At 40.6% G+C, this 19,893-nt stretch overlaps 1 protein-coding gene across 1 annotated transcript in view; it reads right to left on the bottom strand.

The window, feature by feature from the left end:
* CACNA1B (calcium voltage-gated channel subunit alpha1 B) overlaps window positions 1–19,893 on the bottom strand; it is a 221,519-nt gene that overhangs the window by 46,760 nt on the left and 154,866 nt on the right. The window contains 6 exon segments of the mRNA XM_072431529.1: window positions 1,413–1,519; window positions 3,697–3,756; window positions 3,894–4,023; window positions 4,313–4,439; window positions 11,193–11,374; window positions 12,304–13,119. Of these exon segments, the coding sequence (XP_072287630.1) occupies window positions 1,413–1,519; window positions 3,697–3,756; window positions 3,894–4,023; window positions 4,313–4,439; window positions 11,193–11,374; window positions 12,304–13,119 (1,422 nt within the window).

The raw sequence follows: 19,893 nt of genomic DNA, 5'->3' as shown, positions 1-19,893 counted from the left end.
TTGGTGGCTCCCGCAACAGGATGGGGACAAATTAGTATTGACTTGGTTTAGCTCGATTTTAATACTCTTTCTGCCTTTTTGTTGAAGTTTTTTTTTTTTTTAATTCTGTGATTGAATGTGTGGTCAGCTTTCACCATCCCCCTGCTCTTGTGCCTTACTAGGCCACATGTTTCCAACATGGTGTTCTGGAGCCCAAAAAAAGGTGGTGGTAATATATATATATATATATATATGACTTATAGTATATATATATATAACTAATATAGTAAACAAACAATACAGCATGTTTTCCTCTTATTAATACATACATAAAAAAAAGCTTGGGACCAAAACCAATATGTAATATAAGTATTTATAAGCCACATGAAAAGACCTCTGCTGTGAAATGTTTTTTAAATTATTTTTGCATTGATACATGTTCCCTATAGCAGTGCCCAATTTGCCATGTCTTTTTTTCACAGATGTTAGACTATATATCCTAATGATTAACCATAAAACATCATATATTCATATTCTCTATTGACTTACATGCAACTTGGTCAAAATGATGAAATATCGAATCACGAACAAAATATTAATTAGTCAATGGATAGATCATTAAATTGAATTTTTGACAATTAAATCGATTTATGATAGACATATAAGGTAATGTTGTGGGTAAGTCCCATATAAGGGAGGTTCTGCAGTAATAGCCAGGAACATCCTTGTTGATCTAGTTACAGAATCTGATGTTACAACGGATCCAGTAGGTACAGTGCTAGGTTTTAAGGCAATTCTGTTAGGCCCAGCAGTAAGTGTCATACAGTGGGATCGATTTATTAAAGCTCTCCAAGGCTGGAGAGGATACACTTTATTCGGTGAATCTGGATGATCCCGCAAACCTGTAATGGATCTGGTCAAGCAATGAAAACATTTTCTAACAAATAGCAAATGATTTTTAAGAAATCCGTTCTGGGTTTGCTTGATCACCCAGCTTCACTGATGTAAGTGTATCCTTTCCAGCCTCCGATAGCTTAATTAAATCTGCCCCAGTATGTCTAGCAGCAGAATCCTTGATGTTTCCAAGTGGTAGAATGCAAACTGGTAATACAAAAAATGTTTTTCTCTCTATTTTTCAGCTTCCTTGCACAACAGTTTGCAGAATTTTAAAAGACAAGGGGCAGAAGAAAATATATAGAATATATATTTGAAAATCATTGATATAATAGATTTTGTAAACAGAATATTTAATTAATGCAAGCACTCAAATTGTATTTGTCTTAACTAAGCATAAAAGTACACTAAAATAATCCAATAGCCTTGGTTATTTTGAATAAATAGAATGCATTAAAAGAAGACTTTGAAGATCAGTAAACTAGTACAAGCACCACAATAAACTGTATTTATGAGGTTTTAGGAAAGTCAATACTTACGAGAAAGCGAAAGCCACCAGGGCTCCACTGACCACAATAAAATCTAAAATATTCCAAAGATCTCGGAAATATGAACCAGAATGAAGGAGAAGACCCAAATCAATCATCTGCAAATAAAAAATAAAAAAAAAACTCTTATATGGGACATAACACTGTAACCATCTACAAAAAACTACAATGTAATATATTGTCAATGGATATCAATCCAACTGCCATCTTGCTTTCTTTTTCTACTTTCTAGATTTTTTTAATCTCAGGATAAAAATAATTGATGCTCTAAAATTCCTCATCTTTGAAATACTTTATGGCAAAGTTCACCACCTAAGCACCAGGGCCCTAAGTGACAGTCATTGGTCAAGCTCTCCTTACTTTTCACTTGTCACAAGTTTTGCCATATTTGTTTGGCATGGCCCACCAGTACTTTATCAATTACACTTTATAATACTCTCTGATTTCATCTCACTTCTTGTGACAAAAAGACAAGGAATTAGTGAAGCAGTTGTCACTGGGATAGGAAGACATAGATAATAATCCTAAAGCTGCGTACACACCTGCAATTTTTCTCGTTGGAAAGGATCTTTCACGATCCTTTCCAACGAGAAAAGACTGCACGATGCATGAACGATGCTGTACATACAGCACCGTTCATGCTCTATGGAGAGGGGAGGGGGAGAGCGACGGAGCGGCACCCTGCTGCGCGCTCTCCCCTTCCCTTTCATTAGGATCGGTCGTCGTCCATCGTCCATGGATCCGCCAGGACGGTCGTCGGACGATGGACGACGACCGACTGTACACACGGCAGATTTTCGCCCGATAATTGGCCGATACCGATTATCGGGCGAGAAAAATTTGCCATGTGTACGCAGCTTAACCTGATAGGTGTACTAACCCTTTCACAATTTATTGAATAAAATGATTTGTTGCATTCTTACTGCATTCCTCTTACATCCTTACTAATGTGAACAGAGAATTCCAAAAAAGCCTAAGGATTTACCATTCTCTCTTATTGTCCAAAACAAAAAAGAAATGTTTGGCTCATGTTGGGCTTCAAAAGAAACCTGAACAATTGGGGTTCTGTGTAAAAATGCTTGTTCCCTGTCTATTATGGCGATCTACTGGTTTCTGTACTTTGAGCCACTGATATGAAACAAGAATACAGATCAGCAATGTCAGAAAAAAGTTAAACAACCTTATCTGTATATTTGTTTAAGGTATTAAAACAAAATGGCGATTACTACAGCCAAACCACAAAGTATGGAATGACAATGGTCCACTAATATTGGGTTGCTGAATGTCCTGCCGTGATCTATTAGTCACATAATGTAAGTTATCTCTATCAGGTGGGTGTGTTTCCCATTATCAAACACTGACTAATCTTCAAAGAACCTATATTCCATATATTAATTAGAAAATGAACAGAGAAGCGCCTTCTCAGAACAGTCAAGCTTTTAATTAGCGAACAGAAATGACACAGCTAATATTAATTAGATTTTGCTGGAAGTCGGTAGGAAAACACAGGAAAGGAAGTTCTGTGTGGCTTCTGTGTGGCAGGAACTGTTAAGTAATAGCAGTAGGGACTGTTTTTCCATAGCAAACTAGGAATACCCAAAACAAGATCAAGCAGGGGGAAAAACCGAGACCCAAATATTTATGCTATAATTCCTTTTCTTTATTTATATTATGTATAACAAAGACAGGAATGACTCAAGCAAGGAAAAAGGATGAAATATGGTAATTAACTTAAATATACATTTTTATGATTTAAGCATTATTTAACACTTGCTTGTGAGTTTTGTTAAACTGTTTTTTAAAAGGGGCTGTTGCAAAATGGTGTGACTTAGGAAATACACTCATCATTTTCCAGGACGAAGTGACAAGTTTCTCCCTTCTGTTGATAATGACATTCAGCATGATTCTTGCTGCTCAATTCTCCAGCTGGAGCACTTGGCATTACTAGATATTTTTGGTTGTAGGACAACAAGTGACCCTTTTCTCCCTCCACTCACAATTGATGACAGTGTTCAGCACTGACACAGTGTTCAGCACTGACACAGTGTTCAGCACATAAGCAATCAGTCACATGCACTATTATGTGACGGCAGGTTACAGATAAGATTATTTGTGTTTAACATTAATCACAGGAAAGTGGTCTCATAATTAGTCCCGTTATGAAAAAAAGTCCTCATAAAAAAGTGCCATTTTGTTCAACATAAGTCTACAAGAATAAAAGCCTTCACGTAAAGATTGTGCGTAGTAAGGGAACCCATGTAGAGCTTGGGCTTACCTTTATGACCATCTCGAAAGTAAAGACCCCTGTGAAAATGTAATCCATGTATTTTAGCACCTGCAATCAGATGGATAACCAACAGCTATTACCAACACATAGCAAAATACAAGTAAATATTGCCACATAAATAGTTGCCACCACCATCACTGCAATCTAAGCATACAAAACCATGGCGGATTCTTAGGGTTTCTTACATCGTTTCGAGGGGCATCAGCCTGTACAGGGTCTTCTGCAGCCAGCGCAATGCTACTTAGAGCAATGACCACAAGGATGACCATTTCAAAATAGCGTAAGTTGACAATGTAGTGGCACAGGCGGCGGACTCTGTCAGGTGAGGGAGAAAATAAAACCATCAAATGTTTTCTCTTTATTACCTTACATGCCCTCCACACACTAAATTATTCCTCTATTCCCCTTACTGATAAAGCTCCTGTCAAACCATTTTTCAACAACCAATCAAAAGTCTGACGCAAATGTCCTCCAGGCTGGAAAGGACTGCTGACAGAAACCATTCATATGACACAGTGGCCCCGTCTACTTTTACCTAAGATGAAGCCTATCAATGACAACTGAGGGATGATGGAGAATGTGTTGCCAATTGGAAAGCACTCACGGGTTGGTGGAGCTGAAGATGAACATAGAGCTGTATGGCAGGATCTGTTTTGGCCCATTTTTCGTTAAATCCTCTGCTTCCATTTCCTTCTTCTCCTCAGACTTGACATCGAATTCCACGTTGTTGACTGTGTGAAAATATATATTGGTATTCTGAATTGGATTTTTTTTGCATGTTGGTATGTCAGCGAACATTAGGGAACAGTAATATTCCTATCACTGCAAATTTACCCAGGGATCCTAGAGAGATAAATGAGTGGGTTACTGTGTATGCTGAGGTGAAATGTAGGCTTGGTCAAATCTGCTTACTTTTAATACCCAACTGTAGGGGAGAAGGTTTTATTTCATTCAGGCCTAATTTCCTTACCCTATGACACCAGAAGTTAAGGATATAGTAGTCACGGGGGCAGGTGGGCACCGTCAGACATAAATACATTATCAGAAGCTCTTACCCTTCCTCACACTACCAAAAATGATTTTGTTTGTCTTTTAACCTCCCTAGCGGTAACCCCCGAGTGTGACTCTGGGTGGAAAAAACTTGCTAAAAGTGGTAACCCCGAGTCACACTCGGGGTAGGTAAAGTAGCGATAAATAAATTATAAATAAAGGACTTACCTTATCTGCCGGCGTCCTCCTCCGTTCTGCTTCAGCGATCGCATCTTCCTGTAGGCTCCTCTCTTCCTGTCTTCCCCCCGCAACAGCGTCTCTGTGTCTCGTTGTCTGTGTCTTGATGAGTCACCGGAGGAGTTTACTGGAGACGTCTGTGCATGTGCCGGGGGCGTGGCTAGCGGGAAATTCAAATTTTTTGTTTTGGATTCAATACAAATAACTGTATTGAATTCAATACAAAGTAGCCAGTATCTTTCTGATGGTTGCAGTGAGAGATACACTGTTAAGCTACGTACACACGTCAGATTTTTATCGCCCGATACTCGGCATCAGCCAATTATCGGGCGAAAATCTGCCGTGTGTACAGTCGGTGTCGTCCATCGTCCGGACGACCGACCTGCTGGATCCACGGACGATGGACGACAGCCGATCCTAATGAAAGGGAAGGGGAGAGCGCGCAGCAGGGTGCCGCTCCGTCGCTCTCCCCCTCCCCTCTCCATAGAGCATGAACGGTGCTGTATGTACAGCACCGTTCATGCATCGTGCACTCCCTTGTCGTTGGAAAGGATCCTGAAAGATCCTTTCCAACGACAAAAATTGGAAGTGTGTACGCAGCTTTACAGTGCACTGCCTGCCTGCTCTGCATTTGATTACTTGACCATCTTTTGACCATTTCCCTTGTTTCAAAATATATCACACCCAGGGTGTTTATTAGTTGTTTATTAGTTTATGAGAAAAATCATAAAAACCTCAGATTTTTGTGTTTTTTATTTAAAGTTTATTATTAAATTTAATTGTTATTATTATGACATGATTTTGTGTTTCAAACTTTATTTTACAAGGATTCTTGTTTGGACATATTCTGGTGAGTTATGCCTAAGAATTACAGGCCTACAATGAAAAAAAATTTTCATGAAAAAATGTACTGCTTTTTGACATATAAATCCAGAAATAAATGAACCGCTAGGGAGGTTAATTGAGGAGATGTCAAATTACTTCCCTTCCTGACAGGAAGTAAGGGAAACTTACCCCAAAGAGAAAATAGGTGAAATGATTCTTGTATTTTGTACAAACCTATGGGTCATGCCTGATTTGTCTAAAAACTTTAGACTCTCTGTATAAAGATACATTCATTTATTTCAGAAATTTATATAGGATACTCTTTTCAAAAGCAATATGTAAGTGTTTGCTGGTTAGTTAAATCTGACAGTTTTTTCTGTTGCTCAAAAACTATTGGTAATTTTACTGGACCAAGTTTCCCTGTCTGCACACTTGCTGTAGCCATATGTTAGGTATTCCAACTATCCCGAGGGGTATTTTATTTAATTTATATTATGTAATATATGTATAAAATGTATTGTTTATATTTATATTATGGAGATGCCAAAACACATAAAAGGTGAGGGGGGGGGATTGTGACCTCCAGAGCTCCCTGGAGCACAGGAACGGAAGTCAAGGAATTCTCATTCTTAGGCTGGGTCTACATGAACAATTTTAAAAACGCATATAAACTTATCCTACCCTGTTTATATGCGTTTTTTGCACTTATACAAGCGTTTTAAAGCTTAACTTTAAAACACTAGAAAACTTTTATAAACGCCTATGAGGGGTTTTATCGCGAATTGCCGTGATTTTACATAAGCGTTTATAAAAGTTTTACATTTAACCCTTGATGAGCACAGCCCTGGAAATCCTTCTGACAGTGAGCGATCGCAAGGAACTAGGGGTTAAATGAGGACAAGCCTCTCCATTCACCCCTAGTGCTCTGTGATTGACTGAGGTTTTAAGTTTCTTAGCCATTCAGCACTGGACATGAATGAGGAGACTTGTGCCCATTCATCTCACAACTCAAGCATCATCAGGATTTCCCTTTCCTCAGCCAATCAGGGAGCAGAGCAGTCAGCGGAGCTCTGCTATGCTGACAGCTCCGCTCCCCTGATCACTCCCGCAGCCCTAGAGGAGCTGTGACATGTATTACAGATACAGAACACATGTCACAGCTCCTCTAGGGCTGCGGGTAGGGTAAATTTATTATCCTAGCTGGTTTCCTTTTTATCCCTCAATTCCCCAACTAAACGCTCAGAGGTATTGCATTCCCTCAACTGTCTAAAATGTCAAATAGCGTTTATACAGGAAACGCATTTCCGTCACAATAAGATACCATCACTTAAAAACCGTCGTTTTCAGACAGCGTACCATGGCTCATCCCCTGACTCAAAGTCCAAAGGTGTTAGTATATTGATTGATACTTTGAAGGTGGACCCTGAAGGGCGATTCCTCTTAGTTAAGGGAAAGATCCACACTAGATTTTTAACCCTGGATAACTTGTACCTCCCTAATACTAATCAAGTGTCTTTTTTGGAAGAATTCCTCGATGTTGCTGATATGTTTGTGGAGGGCGTTTTGGTGGGCGGCGACTTCAACATAGTATTGGACCCAGCCCTTGATGTTTCTAGAGGGGCTTCCCACCTCCCTCACTCTGTCCTACAGTGCCTAAAAACACTTTTACACCTCCATCAGCTTACTGACATCTGGAGAATACAGCACCCTAGCGAGCGTGACTACACCTTCTACTCTCCTGTCCACAAAACTTATTCGTGAATAGATTTTTTCCTGATCAAACATGATACTATCTCCCAAGTACAGAGTACAGTGTAGAGTGATAGGAAATATGACATTTTCTGACCACGCTCCGATTTCGATCATGATATTCTCTGATGTTTCCTTCCCAGGGAGCAGTCCTTGGTGTCTAAATGAATCACTTTTGTCTTTGGGTGAATTTGGGACTCATTTAGAGGGAGAGATATTGGCCTTTTTTGATAGGAATGAAGCGTCTGTCTCTAGCCCGGTGCTGTATGGGAAGCCCATAAGTGCTATGTGCGTGCTCTGTTAATACAGCAAGGCCATAGGGTTAAAAAAGAGCGCCAGCAGCTACTGACGCAGCTGCTTCAGGATCTATATTACCTAGAGACTAGACATAAACGTAGTCACTCCCCAGACACGGAAGCACAATTAGTAGAATTGAGAGAAAGAATAAATATGCAGTTCTGTTTCCAAGCAAAGTCTCAACTAGATAAATGCAGATCTTTTTTCTATGAATACAGTAATAAATGTGGGAAAGCTTTAGAGTCAAAAAGGCCCGTACCTTTATTCCTTGCATCCAATCAAGTTCTGGTACCCTACTACATCGCTCCCAGAATATAGCTGATGCCTTTAAGGATTTTTACTCCAAGCTCTACAATTTAAGGGGGAATCCTGAGACTTGTCCCTCAGGCACAGTTGACACAAATATACAGGAATATCTAGCAGCCTCCGGTTTCCCTAAGACACCGGAGGAAGCTCTGACAGCTTTGGATGCTCCTATCACCTTAGTGGAGTTACAAGCAGCTATTACTAATGCGCCCACAGGTAAGGCACTAGGCCCTGACGGGTTTACTCTAGCTTATTATAAGCGGTTTCTCTATCAACTCTCTGGCCCATTTTTGACGGCCTTCGATGCACTTTCCCCGGAACACCCATTGCATGCTGACTCCTCCAAGGCCCATATCACAGTCATTTTGAAACCTGACAAAGATGCTAAGATGTGTGCAAACTTTCGCCCGATATCGCTTCTGAATTGTGATATTAAGCTTTTTTCTAGCATCTTTCCTTCACCGCCTTATCCACTCAGATCAGAGTGGTTTCCTCCCACTTAAGAGAGGCGAGGGATAACACTACACACACGCTGAACCTGATACACTATGTGACCATACACAAAATCCCTTCACTGATCTTCTCGGCAGACGCCGAAAAAGCTTTTGATCGCGTGAACTGGATATACATACAACATGTCTTTAACTTTATAGGCGTTCCCAGCAGGCTGCTTACGTGGATACAGGCCCTATACAGGAACCCCACCGCTTGTGTCTGAGTAAACAGAATTCTTTCCCACCCATTTTCTATCACAAATGGCACAAGACAAGGATGCCCGTTATCCCCCTACTCTTTATTCTGCTCCTCGAACCTATTATTAGGCCACAATAGCAAGAATCCAGATATTAAGGGCGTTAGAGTAGGCTACATTGATCACAAAGTGGCTGCATATGCGGACGATCTTCTCTTTTATATTACTGTTCCCAGGTGACCCTTCCCAACCTGCTCAGTTCTCCGATTGTAAAATTAACCTCCAAAAATCAGAGGTGTTGGACATTAACTTGCCAACTGAGGTACAGAAAGTGTTAGCCCCCTCCTTCCCATTTAAATGGGCGCGGGGTTCTATTAGATATCTGGGCACTACTATCCCTGCTGACCTCAGAATAGTAGTACAATTTAACTTTGTACCACTTCTTAATGTCATACACAGTGATCTTCAGCGATGGAGACAACAGACCTTTTCTTGGTTTGGCCGGTGCAATATTTTAAAAATGAACATGCCAGGTCTTCCTTACTTACGCCAAACGTTACCTATGCGTATCCCTCTCCATTTGTTCCATAAAATTCGTTCTGAGTTCCTGAGAGATATCTGGAACACTAAAACCCAAATTTCTTCTTCGACTCCCAAAAGCTCAAGGGGGGATGGCCTTCCCAGACCCGATATTATACCACAGGGCGGTACATTTGACCCGCTTGGTAGACTGGTGCAGACACGCCAGCTTTAAGGGATGGGTGAACCTGGAGGACTCAACGTCTCCTATAATGTTAAGTGTAGCGACATGGTCCCCGATTGAGTTGCCTTACGCCGACACCCTCTGATAGGTGAGACGCTTAGAGTGGTAGCAAGGTATTTCCATGCAGAGGGAATTACTGCGTTCCCCTTCCCTATGTCCCCTATCCTGGGACACCCCAAGTTTCCAACTAGCAGGAGAGACCCAGTGTATAAGATCTGGATTGAAAGTGGTGTTTACTGGGCCACCCATTTCTTGCACCATTCCACCTGGTCAAGTACAGAACAGCTCCAGGTAGACCACTCCCTTCCGTGTCTAAATATCTGGAGAAAAATACAATTTCAAAATTTTATTCTGTCACTACCGTTGGCACAGGATTTCAGCAGTCCCCTTGGCCCTCTAGAGAGTCTATGTGTAAATGGAGATCCCTTGAGAGGAGTGCTTTCCTATATGTATAAAATGCAACTGACAGCCCAGGACCCCCCAGTACCATATTTTGTCACTAAATGGGAGAGAGACCTTGATACTAAATTTACAAAAGATCAAATAGATTGTATGTTAAATTACGGACACAAGGCCTTTATTAGCAACCGATATCAAGAGACTAAGTACAAATTTCTCACCAGGTGGTATAGAACCCCTGATCGGCTGGCAAAACTTTTTCCACACCCCAGCTCAGCGTGTTGGCGTTGTGGGCAACATACAGGTACGCTGTTACACATATTTTGGAGCTGCCCTGGTCTAGCTTCATTCTGGGCAGATGTTGCGGATATTGTACAAAGGCTGACAGGAGTGTGGATACGGGACAAACCGGAGCTTGCCCTGCTGCATGTGTCGGCAATGTCGAGGAAATGTATTATAAAATCGTTACTGCGCCATCTGTTAAATGCGGCCAATGCCTGCATTCCCCCGTTGTGGAGACAAACTACTCCACCCACTGTACAACAATAGTTGACCAGGGTGAACAATATACAATATATGGAGGAGCTTGAGAGATCAGGGGATCAGTCCTCATGCTGACCAATACGTACCTAGTTTTATTGGGATGATGTTAAGGCCACTGCAGATTATTTGCAGTTACTCCGCCCACTGACATGAGCTTATGGCGCCTCCACTGTTTGTCAACCCTCCCTTCCTGCCCTTCCCCCCTCGTCAGTCCCTCCTCCCCCCCCCTCTTTCTTTATCCCCCTCTTTTTCTATTACTTAATATAAAATCAGCAACCACTGAAACCTGATAGAAGATTGCTTATTTATATAACAGGAGTATTATTGTGTGATTTTATTTCTCAATACCACAACGTGGCATACTGTGTGTGGTTTCTATGTCATTAGATATGAATACTTTTCAAAAACTGTATGCCCCTTCATGTTCATGTTTGATATTGTCTTCTGTGTATGCCAGATTGAGTTTTCTAAATGTCTGTTTTTATTTGGTTGCTAATAAAAAAATAAATAATATTAAAAAAAAAAGATAAATAGGTGTGCACTGTACAGTTTGTGCATTAACCTTTAAACCTTGGCTGTCGAGAATGTCATAAACATTGTATATAAATAACATTTTGGCACAGTCACGGTGATGGTGTTGGCACATGCCAAGGAATGCATCTCTAAGCAATAACTTGTTCTCACTTGGTATGACAGCAGTCTCTCCAGGTGGTGCTGTGATGGTGACTGGTATATTAACCATGCTTGAGTGGTCCGTGTGTGGCTGAGACATCCGATTCACATTTTTCTGGTTATCCGCATCTTCTGATTGCTCAGGCAGCTGCTGTAGACCCCCAACAGGGACCTCAGCCTCGTTTCGGTGGTCCCTGCAGTGACATACATATATTATTAATCAAGACTTCCAACAAATTTGACAACATGCTGGAACAGGTAGAATAAGAGTGAGATGTATTAACATGAGATTAACATTAAAAAAATGTCACAAGCTGAGTTCAGGCTTTGAAAAAAAATGACAGAAAAAGGATACACATCAAACAGGCACAACCTGTAATCCTTTCACTAATATAGTGTTATCATACAGAACCCTTTCTTCATCACTGCTTCAGTGAATTACTAATGCAGTACCAATTTTTCTGTTCACACAGGTTCATTTTAAAAGTAACCTGTAAATTATTGAGACATCATTTGATATACTTCAAACGAATTTAGGGTCAGAAATATGTGACCTGTAACCACTGACTTTTCATCATCAACTTTGCTTTACCATCTAGTGCATTGCTGCCCAACTTCTGACATGAATCACCATATACAGGCAAAGATTTTCATATTCCATAAAGATTTCATAACCACAATCATATTAACCACAATTCATCTGGCTGCATGTAAATCATAACTTACTATATTTACTGCAGTTTTAAAATGTGTCCAGATCCTGGCCCTAAAGGACTGATGTTAGAAATCAATGATCCACTGTATGACTAAATGAGCATGCTTCTCCCCACCCCCCAGTGGAATTTTCTGACTTACCGGTTCTTGATTAGTGGTTCCTTGAAAAATTGGCAGCAAGATCATTGTCATCAAACTAAGATTACTGAATTGCAATCTTTCAAGGCTCTTATATACAAGTGTCGTATTTAGCTTTATTTCTCACCATGCAACTTTTATATTGAGGGGTATGAACATTTCATTTCAGTATAGATTACCATGCAACCAACTAGTATTTAGACATAACACAATCACTTTTAGACACACTTTGGCTTTAGACCCAGAGCCCTTGGACAGATCATGGATTTACCTTGGTCTGTGATTGCGATGATCCCTCTTGCCAGATTCTCCATCTTTGTTTTCCCTTTTCTCCTCTGTGTCATATGTAGAAAGTGCTTTGTGTCTGTTGCGATGACGTGACCTTGAAACTTCCTCCCCATTTTCACCATGAGTTGTTCCATCTCCATCCCTATTGCCAGATCTAGACCCTCCGCCTCGGTGCCGAGACTTCCTCTCACCTTTGCTGCCAGAGCCTGGCTGCCCATTGCCATCTTTGCTTTGTCTTTCTGCAGAGTGGCGGTGTGTGCGGTGCCTGCGGTGCTCCCTTTCTGTACCCTCTTCAGGAGAGGCCCTTCGATGGTGTCGTTTACCCCTCTCTTGGCTTCGATTCCGCTCTCCCCTTCCTTCCTTCCCACCTTCCTCCTCCTTACTGCGACTTCTGTGCTGTCGATGGCGTTCTTCTCTATCATTACTACCTGAGTCTCCATTATGATTACCATTCTCTCTGCAGCTCCCATTGGTTTCGCCTGTGCCTCTCTCACGATGTCGGTGTTTTCGTGGTGCAGGCTCTATAGTCCCCACTGGCCCGGGTTCTATCTCATTAGGTGCTAGCGCTTCTGGGCTTCCATCTTTGGTCTCGGTAGAATCTTGTGGCTCCACCAGCAATGGTCGATCCATGTGACTCTTCATATCAGGCCGCAGCCGCAGAGTGGTGGCATATCGCAGACGGTCTTCAGGCTCCAGCTCACTGTAAAGTGCCTCACAGCTGGCTCGGAAGTTGTGCATACGGATTTGGGTTGTGCGCTGCTCCCACACAGACCGACATTTGGTTGAGTTTTGCTGTTTGCTGAAGAAGCAGAGGATGTTATATTGCAGAAATATCTCTAGACAGACAAAATTAGGAGAATAGAAGAAAAGACAAAGATGGAAACCAAAACATAACATGTAAACAGATCAACCAAGTAAAAAATGAAACAAGGAGCCAAAGCAATTTAAAAGTTGTGAAAATGTATGATAAATACATAACTAATAAAATGTGTGAATAATAAAAAGGATGCTGAAATCATGATTTGAAGAGTATTTGGTAGGGAATTGTGAGCATAATTTAATTACTGTTACTGTCCTATAGCAACCACATAAAACAAGATTCACAGGACAGCTCAACTGGCAAACAACATGCAACAATAAATACTGATGATGTCACCCATTGACAGATACACATTAAATATGGGCACCTCTATAATATTGTACTTATCTATTTTCAGAGATGTATTTTTAATAATTTTTCCATTGGATAGAATTTCCTAATCTTTGTTTCCCAATGACAAATCAAAAGTGGATATTTCTCCAAAGTGATCCATCCCTCCACCTTCCAATGACAATTGTAAAATTTTGGACTTACCAACACCTTTTATATATAATATAGATAATGGCCTCCCAGAAACAGACAGATATTAAATCAGCTAACTATGATATTATTAAATAACACAAACTTGTAATGGTTCCCTACGCCACTATGGCTTTATTAATATTCATGACACTGCCATTTTCAATAAATATTGTGTGAATATTATCTTTGAGGAGCGTTACATAAAGCAACTTCATGACTGTTTAAAGGGTATATGCTCATCACCATTCATTGCTGTCATGGCAAGCATCCATCTTTTGCTGGGTATATTCCTAGCAAAGCCATTTGGGAAGGCTCAGGGTTGGGGGGGGCGCAATATAACACACTCTCAATCGGAGATGCGCCTTTTGTGGGAGAGGTAGAGTGTGGGGTAAATTTTATCATGGATAAAGTGGATTTGGACTTTACAGTTAGGGAAAGAAGTATTTGATTCCCAGGTAATTTTGTACGTTTACCCTCTGACAAGGAAATGACCAGTCTATAATTGAAATTATAGGTTTATTGTAGGTGTGAGAGACAGAATAACAACAAAAGAACCCTCAAAAACCCAGTGCTCAAAAGTCAGTGTTTGATGTGCATTGTAATGAGTGAAATAAGTATTTGATCCCCTATTGACCTGCTACCCTGTTTCCCCGATGATAAGACACTGTCTTATTTTTTTTTGAAGGCCAAAATATGCTCTAGGGCTTATTTTCAGGGGGATGCCTTATTTACCCATGAAGAAGACTACAGCCATTCATGTCCACTTCTGATCAATCTGTGCCAATCATTGTCCCCTTCTGATCACTCATGTGCAATTCAAATTCCCTTTCTGATCACTCTGTGCCTTTCAAATTCCCTTTCTGATCATCTTGTGTCATTCAAACTCTCCTTCTGATCACTCTGTCATTCAAATTCCCCTTCTGATTACGCTGTGCTTTTTTTCTATTGCACGGCAGTTAGGACAGGGGAACAGCAGGTGGCGCTGTGCCGGCTTCTTTCGCTTTGCTTTACAGACAGGAGAAAACACGATGCTGGCAGAGGAGAGAAGAGAGACGCTGCAGCCAGACACACGCAGGATCGGGTATCGGGTGAGTATAATATTTTAATTATTTTTTTTGGGTGGCTTATTTGCGGGGGGGGGGGCTTATTTTTCATTTTAACATGAAAAGGGGGGGCTGTCTTATTTGATGGCCCTGCCTTATCATCGGGGAAACACGGTAGATTTCAGGCTCCCTGGTGTCTTCTCTGTATGCAGGGAACAAACTGAAATTATCTGAATCTCTCTGTAAGGTAGTGCTCCTAATCCAAGCTTGTTATAAAAGACACCTGTCCACAGAAGCAATCAATCAATCCGAATTCCAAACTAGCCACCATGGCTAAGACCAAAGAGCTGTGTAAGGATGTCAGGGACAAGATTATAGACCTACACAAGGCTGGACTGGGCTACAAGACTATCGCCAAGCAGCTTGGTGAGAAGGTGACAACAGTTGGTGCGATTATTCGCAAATGGAAGAAACACAAAATAACTGTGAATCTTCTTTGGTCAGGGGTTCCAAGCAAGATCTCCTCTCTTGGAGTTGCAATGATCATGAGAACGATGACGAAGCAGCCCAGAACTACAGGGGGGGGACTTGTCAATGATCTCAGGGCAGCTGGGACCATAGTCACCAAGAAAACAATTGGTAACACACTGCCCCGTGAGGGCCTGAGATCTTGCAGAGCCCGCAAGGTCCCCCTGCTCAAGACAGCACATGTACAGGCCCGTCGGCAGTTTGACAATGAACATCTGAATGAGCCAGAGGAGAACTGGATGAAAGTGTTGTGGTCAGATGGGCCCAAAATTGAGCTCTTTGGTATCAACTCAACTCGCCGTGTTTGGAGGAGGGGGAGTGCTGCCTATGACCCCAAAAACACCACCCCCACCATCAAACATGGAGGTGGACACATTACCTTCACCGCATCGAAGAGACAATGGACGGGGCCATGTACTGCCAAATAATGGGTGAGCACCTCCTTCCTTCAGCCAGGGCATTGAAAATGGGTTGTGAATGGGTATTCCAGCATGACAATGACCCAAAACACATGGCCACGGCAACAAAGAAGTGGCTCAAGAAGAAGCACATGAAGGTCCTGGAGTGGCCTAGCCAGTCTCCAGACTGGTTGATATGGGATTAAATACTTATTTCCCTCAATACAGTGCACATCAAGCTCGGACTTTTGAGCACTGAGTTTTTGAGGGTTGTTAAATTTTCTGTCTCTCACAACTACAATAAACCTACCATTACAATTATAGACTGGTCATTTCTTTGTCAGGGGGCAAACTTACAAAATCAGCAGGGGATCAAATACTTCTTTCCTTCACTATAAAGACCACATCCACCTGAAGCATACAGCATATTTCAGTTTTGGGTGCAAACCCAGGGGTTGAAAAACTTAGCCAAACAAAAGTGATTTAAAGCCCAATTAAACCTTATGTTTAAATCAGCTGAATACATTTTAGATTTATCAAAACAAAAGGTGTTCAATGTCTTATCATTTGTTTTCTTTTTAAAGCAGCAACAGCATAAGTACAAAATACTATCTCCTGTCAGCAGTTGCAGTGTGAGGCCCTTGCTTTCTGGATGGAAGCAGTGTATCATTGTAAACATTCGACAAACCCCTAAAGCTGCGTACACACTTCCAATTTTTGTTGTTGGAAAGGATCTTTCACGATCCTTTCCAACGACAAGGGAGTGCAGGTCGGTCGTCCGGACGATGGACGACACCGACTGTACACACGGCAGATTTTCGCCCGATAATTGGCCGATGCCGATTATCGGGCAATAAAAATCTGACGTGTGTACGTAGCTTTACACAGAGACCACTGCTTTCGCACAAAAGGCTAAAACCCCACTGTGATTGGCAACAGGTTTTATACTCAGATTGTGGCTGCTTTAAAAAGGAAGCAAATTATCAGATATTGAAGACCTTTTGTTATGACCCATCTGGAATAATTTTAGCTGATTTAAACAAAGGTTTCAATTGGGATTTTGAAAGCTACATGACAAAATTTAATTTCTAGACTGTTGCTAGTGCGTTTTTATTTAGTACCCCTACTTAGAGCTTTTCTTTAAACTTAATATTCCCCAAGACAGTCCTCCGTAATAAAATAGTGGCATTAATGACTGGAAACTTTTACTTTAGCTAACATAGCAGTACAGGGAGGAAAAAACACTACCGTCACATCAAATTTTCCTCCTGATAATTAGTGTGTGATAAAATCGGATATCATTTTTAATAACCATATCTCACTGTGTTTAATGAGAGACCGGTGGATGGAGAGACAAGTACAGCTATTCTTAGTAGTTGAGGATATATTATTTAAATACTGATCGCTCTATTTCATATTCTCCCAGCACTAAGCCCAAATTTTTTTGCTGGAGAGTCAGAATAAAATAGGAAAGTTTAATGAGCAAGACTGCAAAAGATAGCAGGATGGCAAGATGGTTTGCAATGGGGTAGTGAGAAGTTGGGATTTTTCAAATAAGCTCTGAGAATACTGAGGAACTAAAGAGCCCAGAATTCAAGGTCTAATGGCTTAGGTCCAAGCAACATGCTTCGATGTACATATTTGGGAAACTTTGGTTTGCCTATATCCTATGACTTTGAATTCAGCAAGACAGTATACTAAATGTCTGGCTGTCATCAAGTTTTCCCACTATTTTCAAAGCCCCTGTCCTGAAACTAGTATACAAATTATGAAAGAGTTCTAACTTCAGCATGGCTTTCTTGACCGGCATGCTTGGTACAGGTCACAAATAGCCAAGGCAACTAGCATTTTTTGAAAGTTTGCATCCAAAATATGTTTATTATAGGTTATCCTTTAAAGCTCAGTTAAAACCAAAATTGAACAAGGTAACTATTTAAAGTAATTATATTGATTAGTGTAAAGTATGAAGATTACTTTCGGAACTGAAATTTTCAAAATCATAAATCTATTTTTTAAGCTGTGCACGTATATTCACAGTCATAAATCTCTTATGCCTTTTAGTTTAGAGTTACTAGACTAAGATCTTACAATTGTTCACTACCTACTTCCTGTAACCACTGCCTACTCATGTAAACACAACATTTCTACTATAATGTATTGATGCTGGCAAATGCAATCTGGACGTTTTTCATCTTTGAATGTCTTATGATCATGTCTGGTTGAAGAGAAGAGAAGAAATAATACAATGTAGTATGAATATTTGGCCCACTATAAATATTCTGTCTACTATTTACTTTGATAAATTATCTGTATTCACTTAACAACCTGATTGCTGTTAAAATTTGCCTTGTTCAGCTTAAGGTTTAGTTGGCCTTTAAAGTTTAAAAAAATATATAAAGATGGCCACCAGACCTAATCTAATCTAAACTCTGCTACTTACAAGTTTTCTTCAAGTTTTTTTGTCCTCTATGGCATAATAATGCACAGCTAATGCATAGGGTGGAAAAGATTCCTAAGATCATATACAACCCTAACAGTGAAACTCAGTACTATATACCAACTTGTATAGAAAATCAACAAGACAGGTAGCCTTGGAGCAAAAAGAAAGAAAAAATAGGCAGACATGCCAGGTCAGAGAGGGGATTAGGACAGTGGGGTGGGGTGAAAAGAAAAGAAAAAAAGGCTATAAGGCCTAGAATTTTTAAAAATCTGGAGCCTTTTTGAAGTTGGAAGTTTCTCACCCTCCTGCCCTGTTTGGATGCATAGGGTGTTGTGTTAGGGCACAGGATGGGGAATTGAGAGTTACAGTTGGGGTCCTGGAGGTCAAGGGTCTTGGTGGTTATATTTTGTGTGGGGAAGAGCCAACGTAGGTGTGGTTTCCCCTAATTGGATTAGGAAAATGGTGTCTGTAGTTGGTGAGCAGCAGATTAATAATACGGTCCCCGAGGCAGTCCTGGGTGGATGGAGGCCATCATGTATATGCTGGCCCCGAGTATGTAGTTTAATCATATCCAGACCTTGTCTTCCAGGATCTGCAACTTTTCAAGTGTTATTGACACAGGAAAATGATTAAATATTAAGATACATGTTTTGTAATAGTTTAAATATGTTGTTTCATGGGTAAAAAATATTTTATGTAAGAAGTTTTAGATGTAAAATATTACAGTTTACTTAAATAAAGCAACTGCTTGCAGCCAATTTACCTTCCAAGTTGGTGTCAGTGTCTAAGGCATTGCGTAAGGGTAGTAATGTTTAGGCTGGGCAGTCTGTTGGGTTTAGGATGACTTCTGAGGTGCCCTGGTCATGGCTCACTCACTCTGTCTGGAAGCAAGAAGTCTGTATTGCAGGGGATAAGAGCATGAACTTTGGTACGAAAAGGATGCAAAGGAGTTCACAATCAAATTATTTGACAGTAAAAAGGAACAGAAAATGTGTTTTCCTTGTGTTTGCATAGTGCATAGATCTTGTACAGACAATTAGTACTGCCAAGTAGCCTGTTCTGTTCTATGGAGGCAAAAGGCATCTCACTGCAGGAGATACACTAGTCCCCATTAGCAACCCCTTATTCTACAACAGCACGTTGCTAAATGATATTGTAGGACACCGATACTGATGCTACATTTACAATCATGACTAATTGTCTTGGTCAAAAAAACCTATTACCCTAACTAGCTAAAACACTGAGTTAAATATTTAATCCTGAAACAGTAAGAATATTTAAAATGAAACTAAAGCAATAATGTCATTGTAAGGAATGTAAATACACATTTAGAGGTATTATTGTAATATATGTAATATATTTAAATTACTGTATCCTTTCAGTGTTCATCTCTCTATCATAAAGTATGATTTGCAGCTAAGCTTGTCTAAGATTACTCTTAATTGATGTTTTTGCTGTCTGCTCAGACCAACCTATGGACTAAGAAAGAACAGCAGTCAAGCACAATCACTGTGCAGAATGACTACTAGTAAGCCAAACTGGTTATAATGAGTAAAGACTGTAGAGTTTGTTATTCAGTTCTTGGGTTTTTGCAATTTCCTAGCATTGCACAGCTTAACTCTGGAGTGAATTTGCTGGGATGTCCACTGCTGGGAAAATTGGCAACTGTCCAGGGGCAGCAACATTTTTTCCTTAAGATGATGCTGTCTTTCCAGGTTATGCTTTGCGTTAACACACCTGAAAGATGCAGACCAGCAAAGTGCCAAAACTTCTGCTTTTTAAAGAGGTGGTCACATTTGCTGATGATCAATTTATCAAGTGC

Source organism: Pyxicephalus adspersus, chromosome Z (genome assembly GCF_032062135.1).
Source record: "Pyxicephalus adspersus chromosome Z, UCB_Pads_2.0, whole genome shotgun sequence".
NCBI lineage: Eukaryota > Metazoa > Chordata > Amphibia > Anura > Pyxicephalidae > Pyxicephalus > Pyxicephalus adspersus.
The sequence above is the reverse complement of the archived record's forward strand: the minus strand, read 5'-3'. Positions and strand labels throughout refer to the sequence as shown.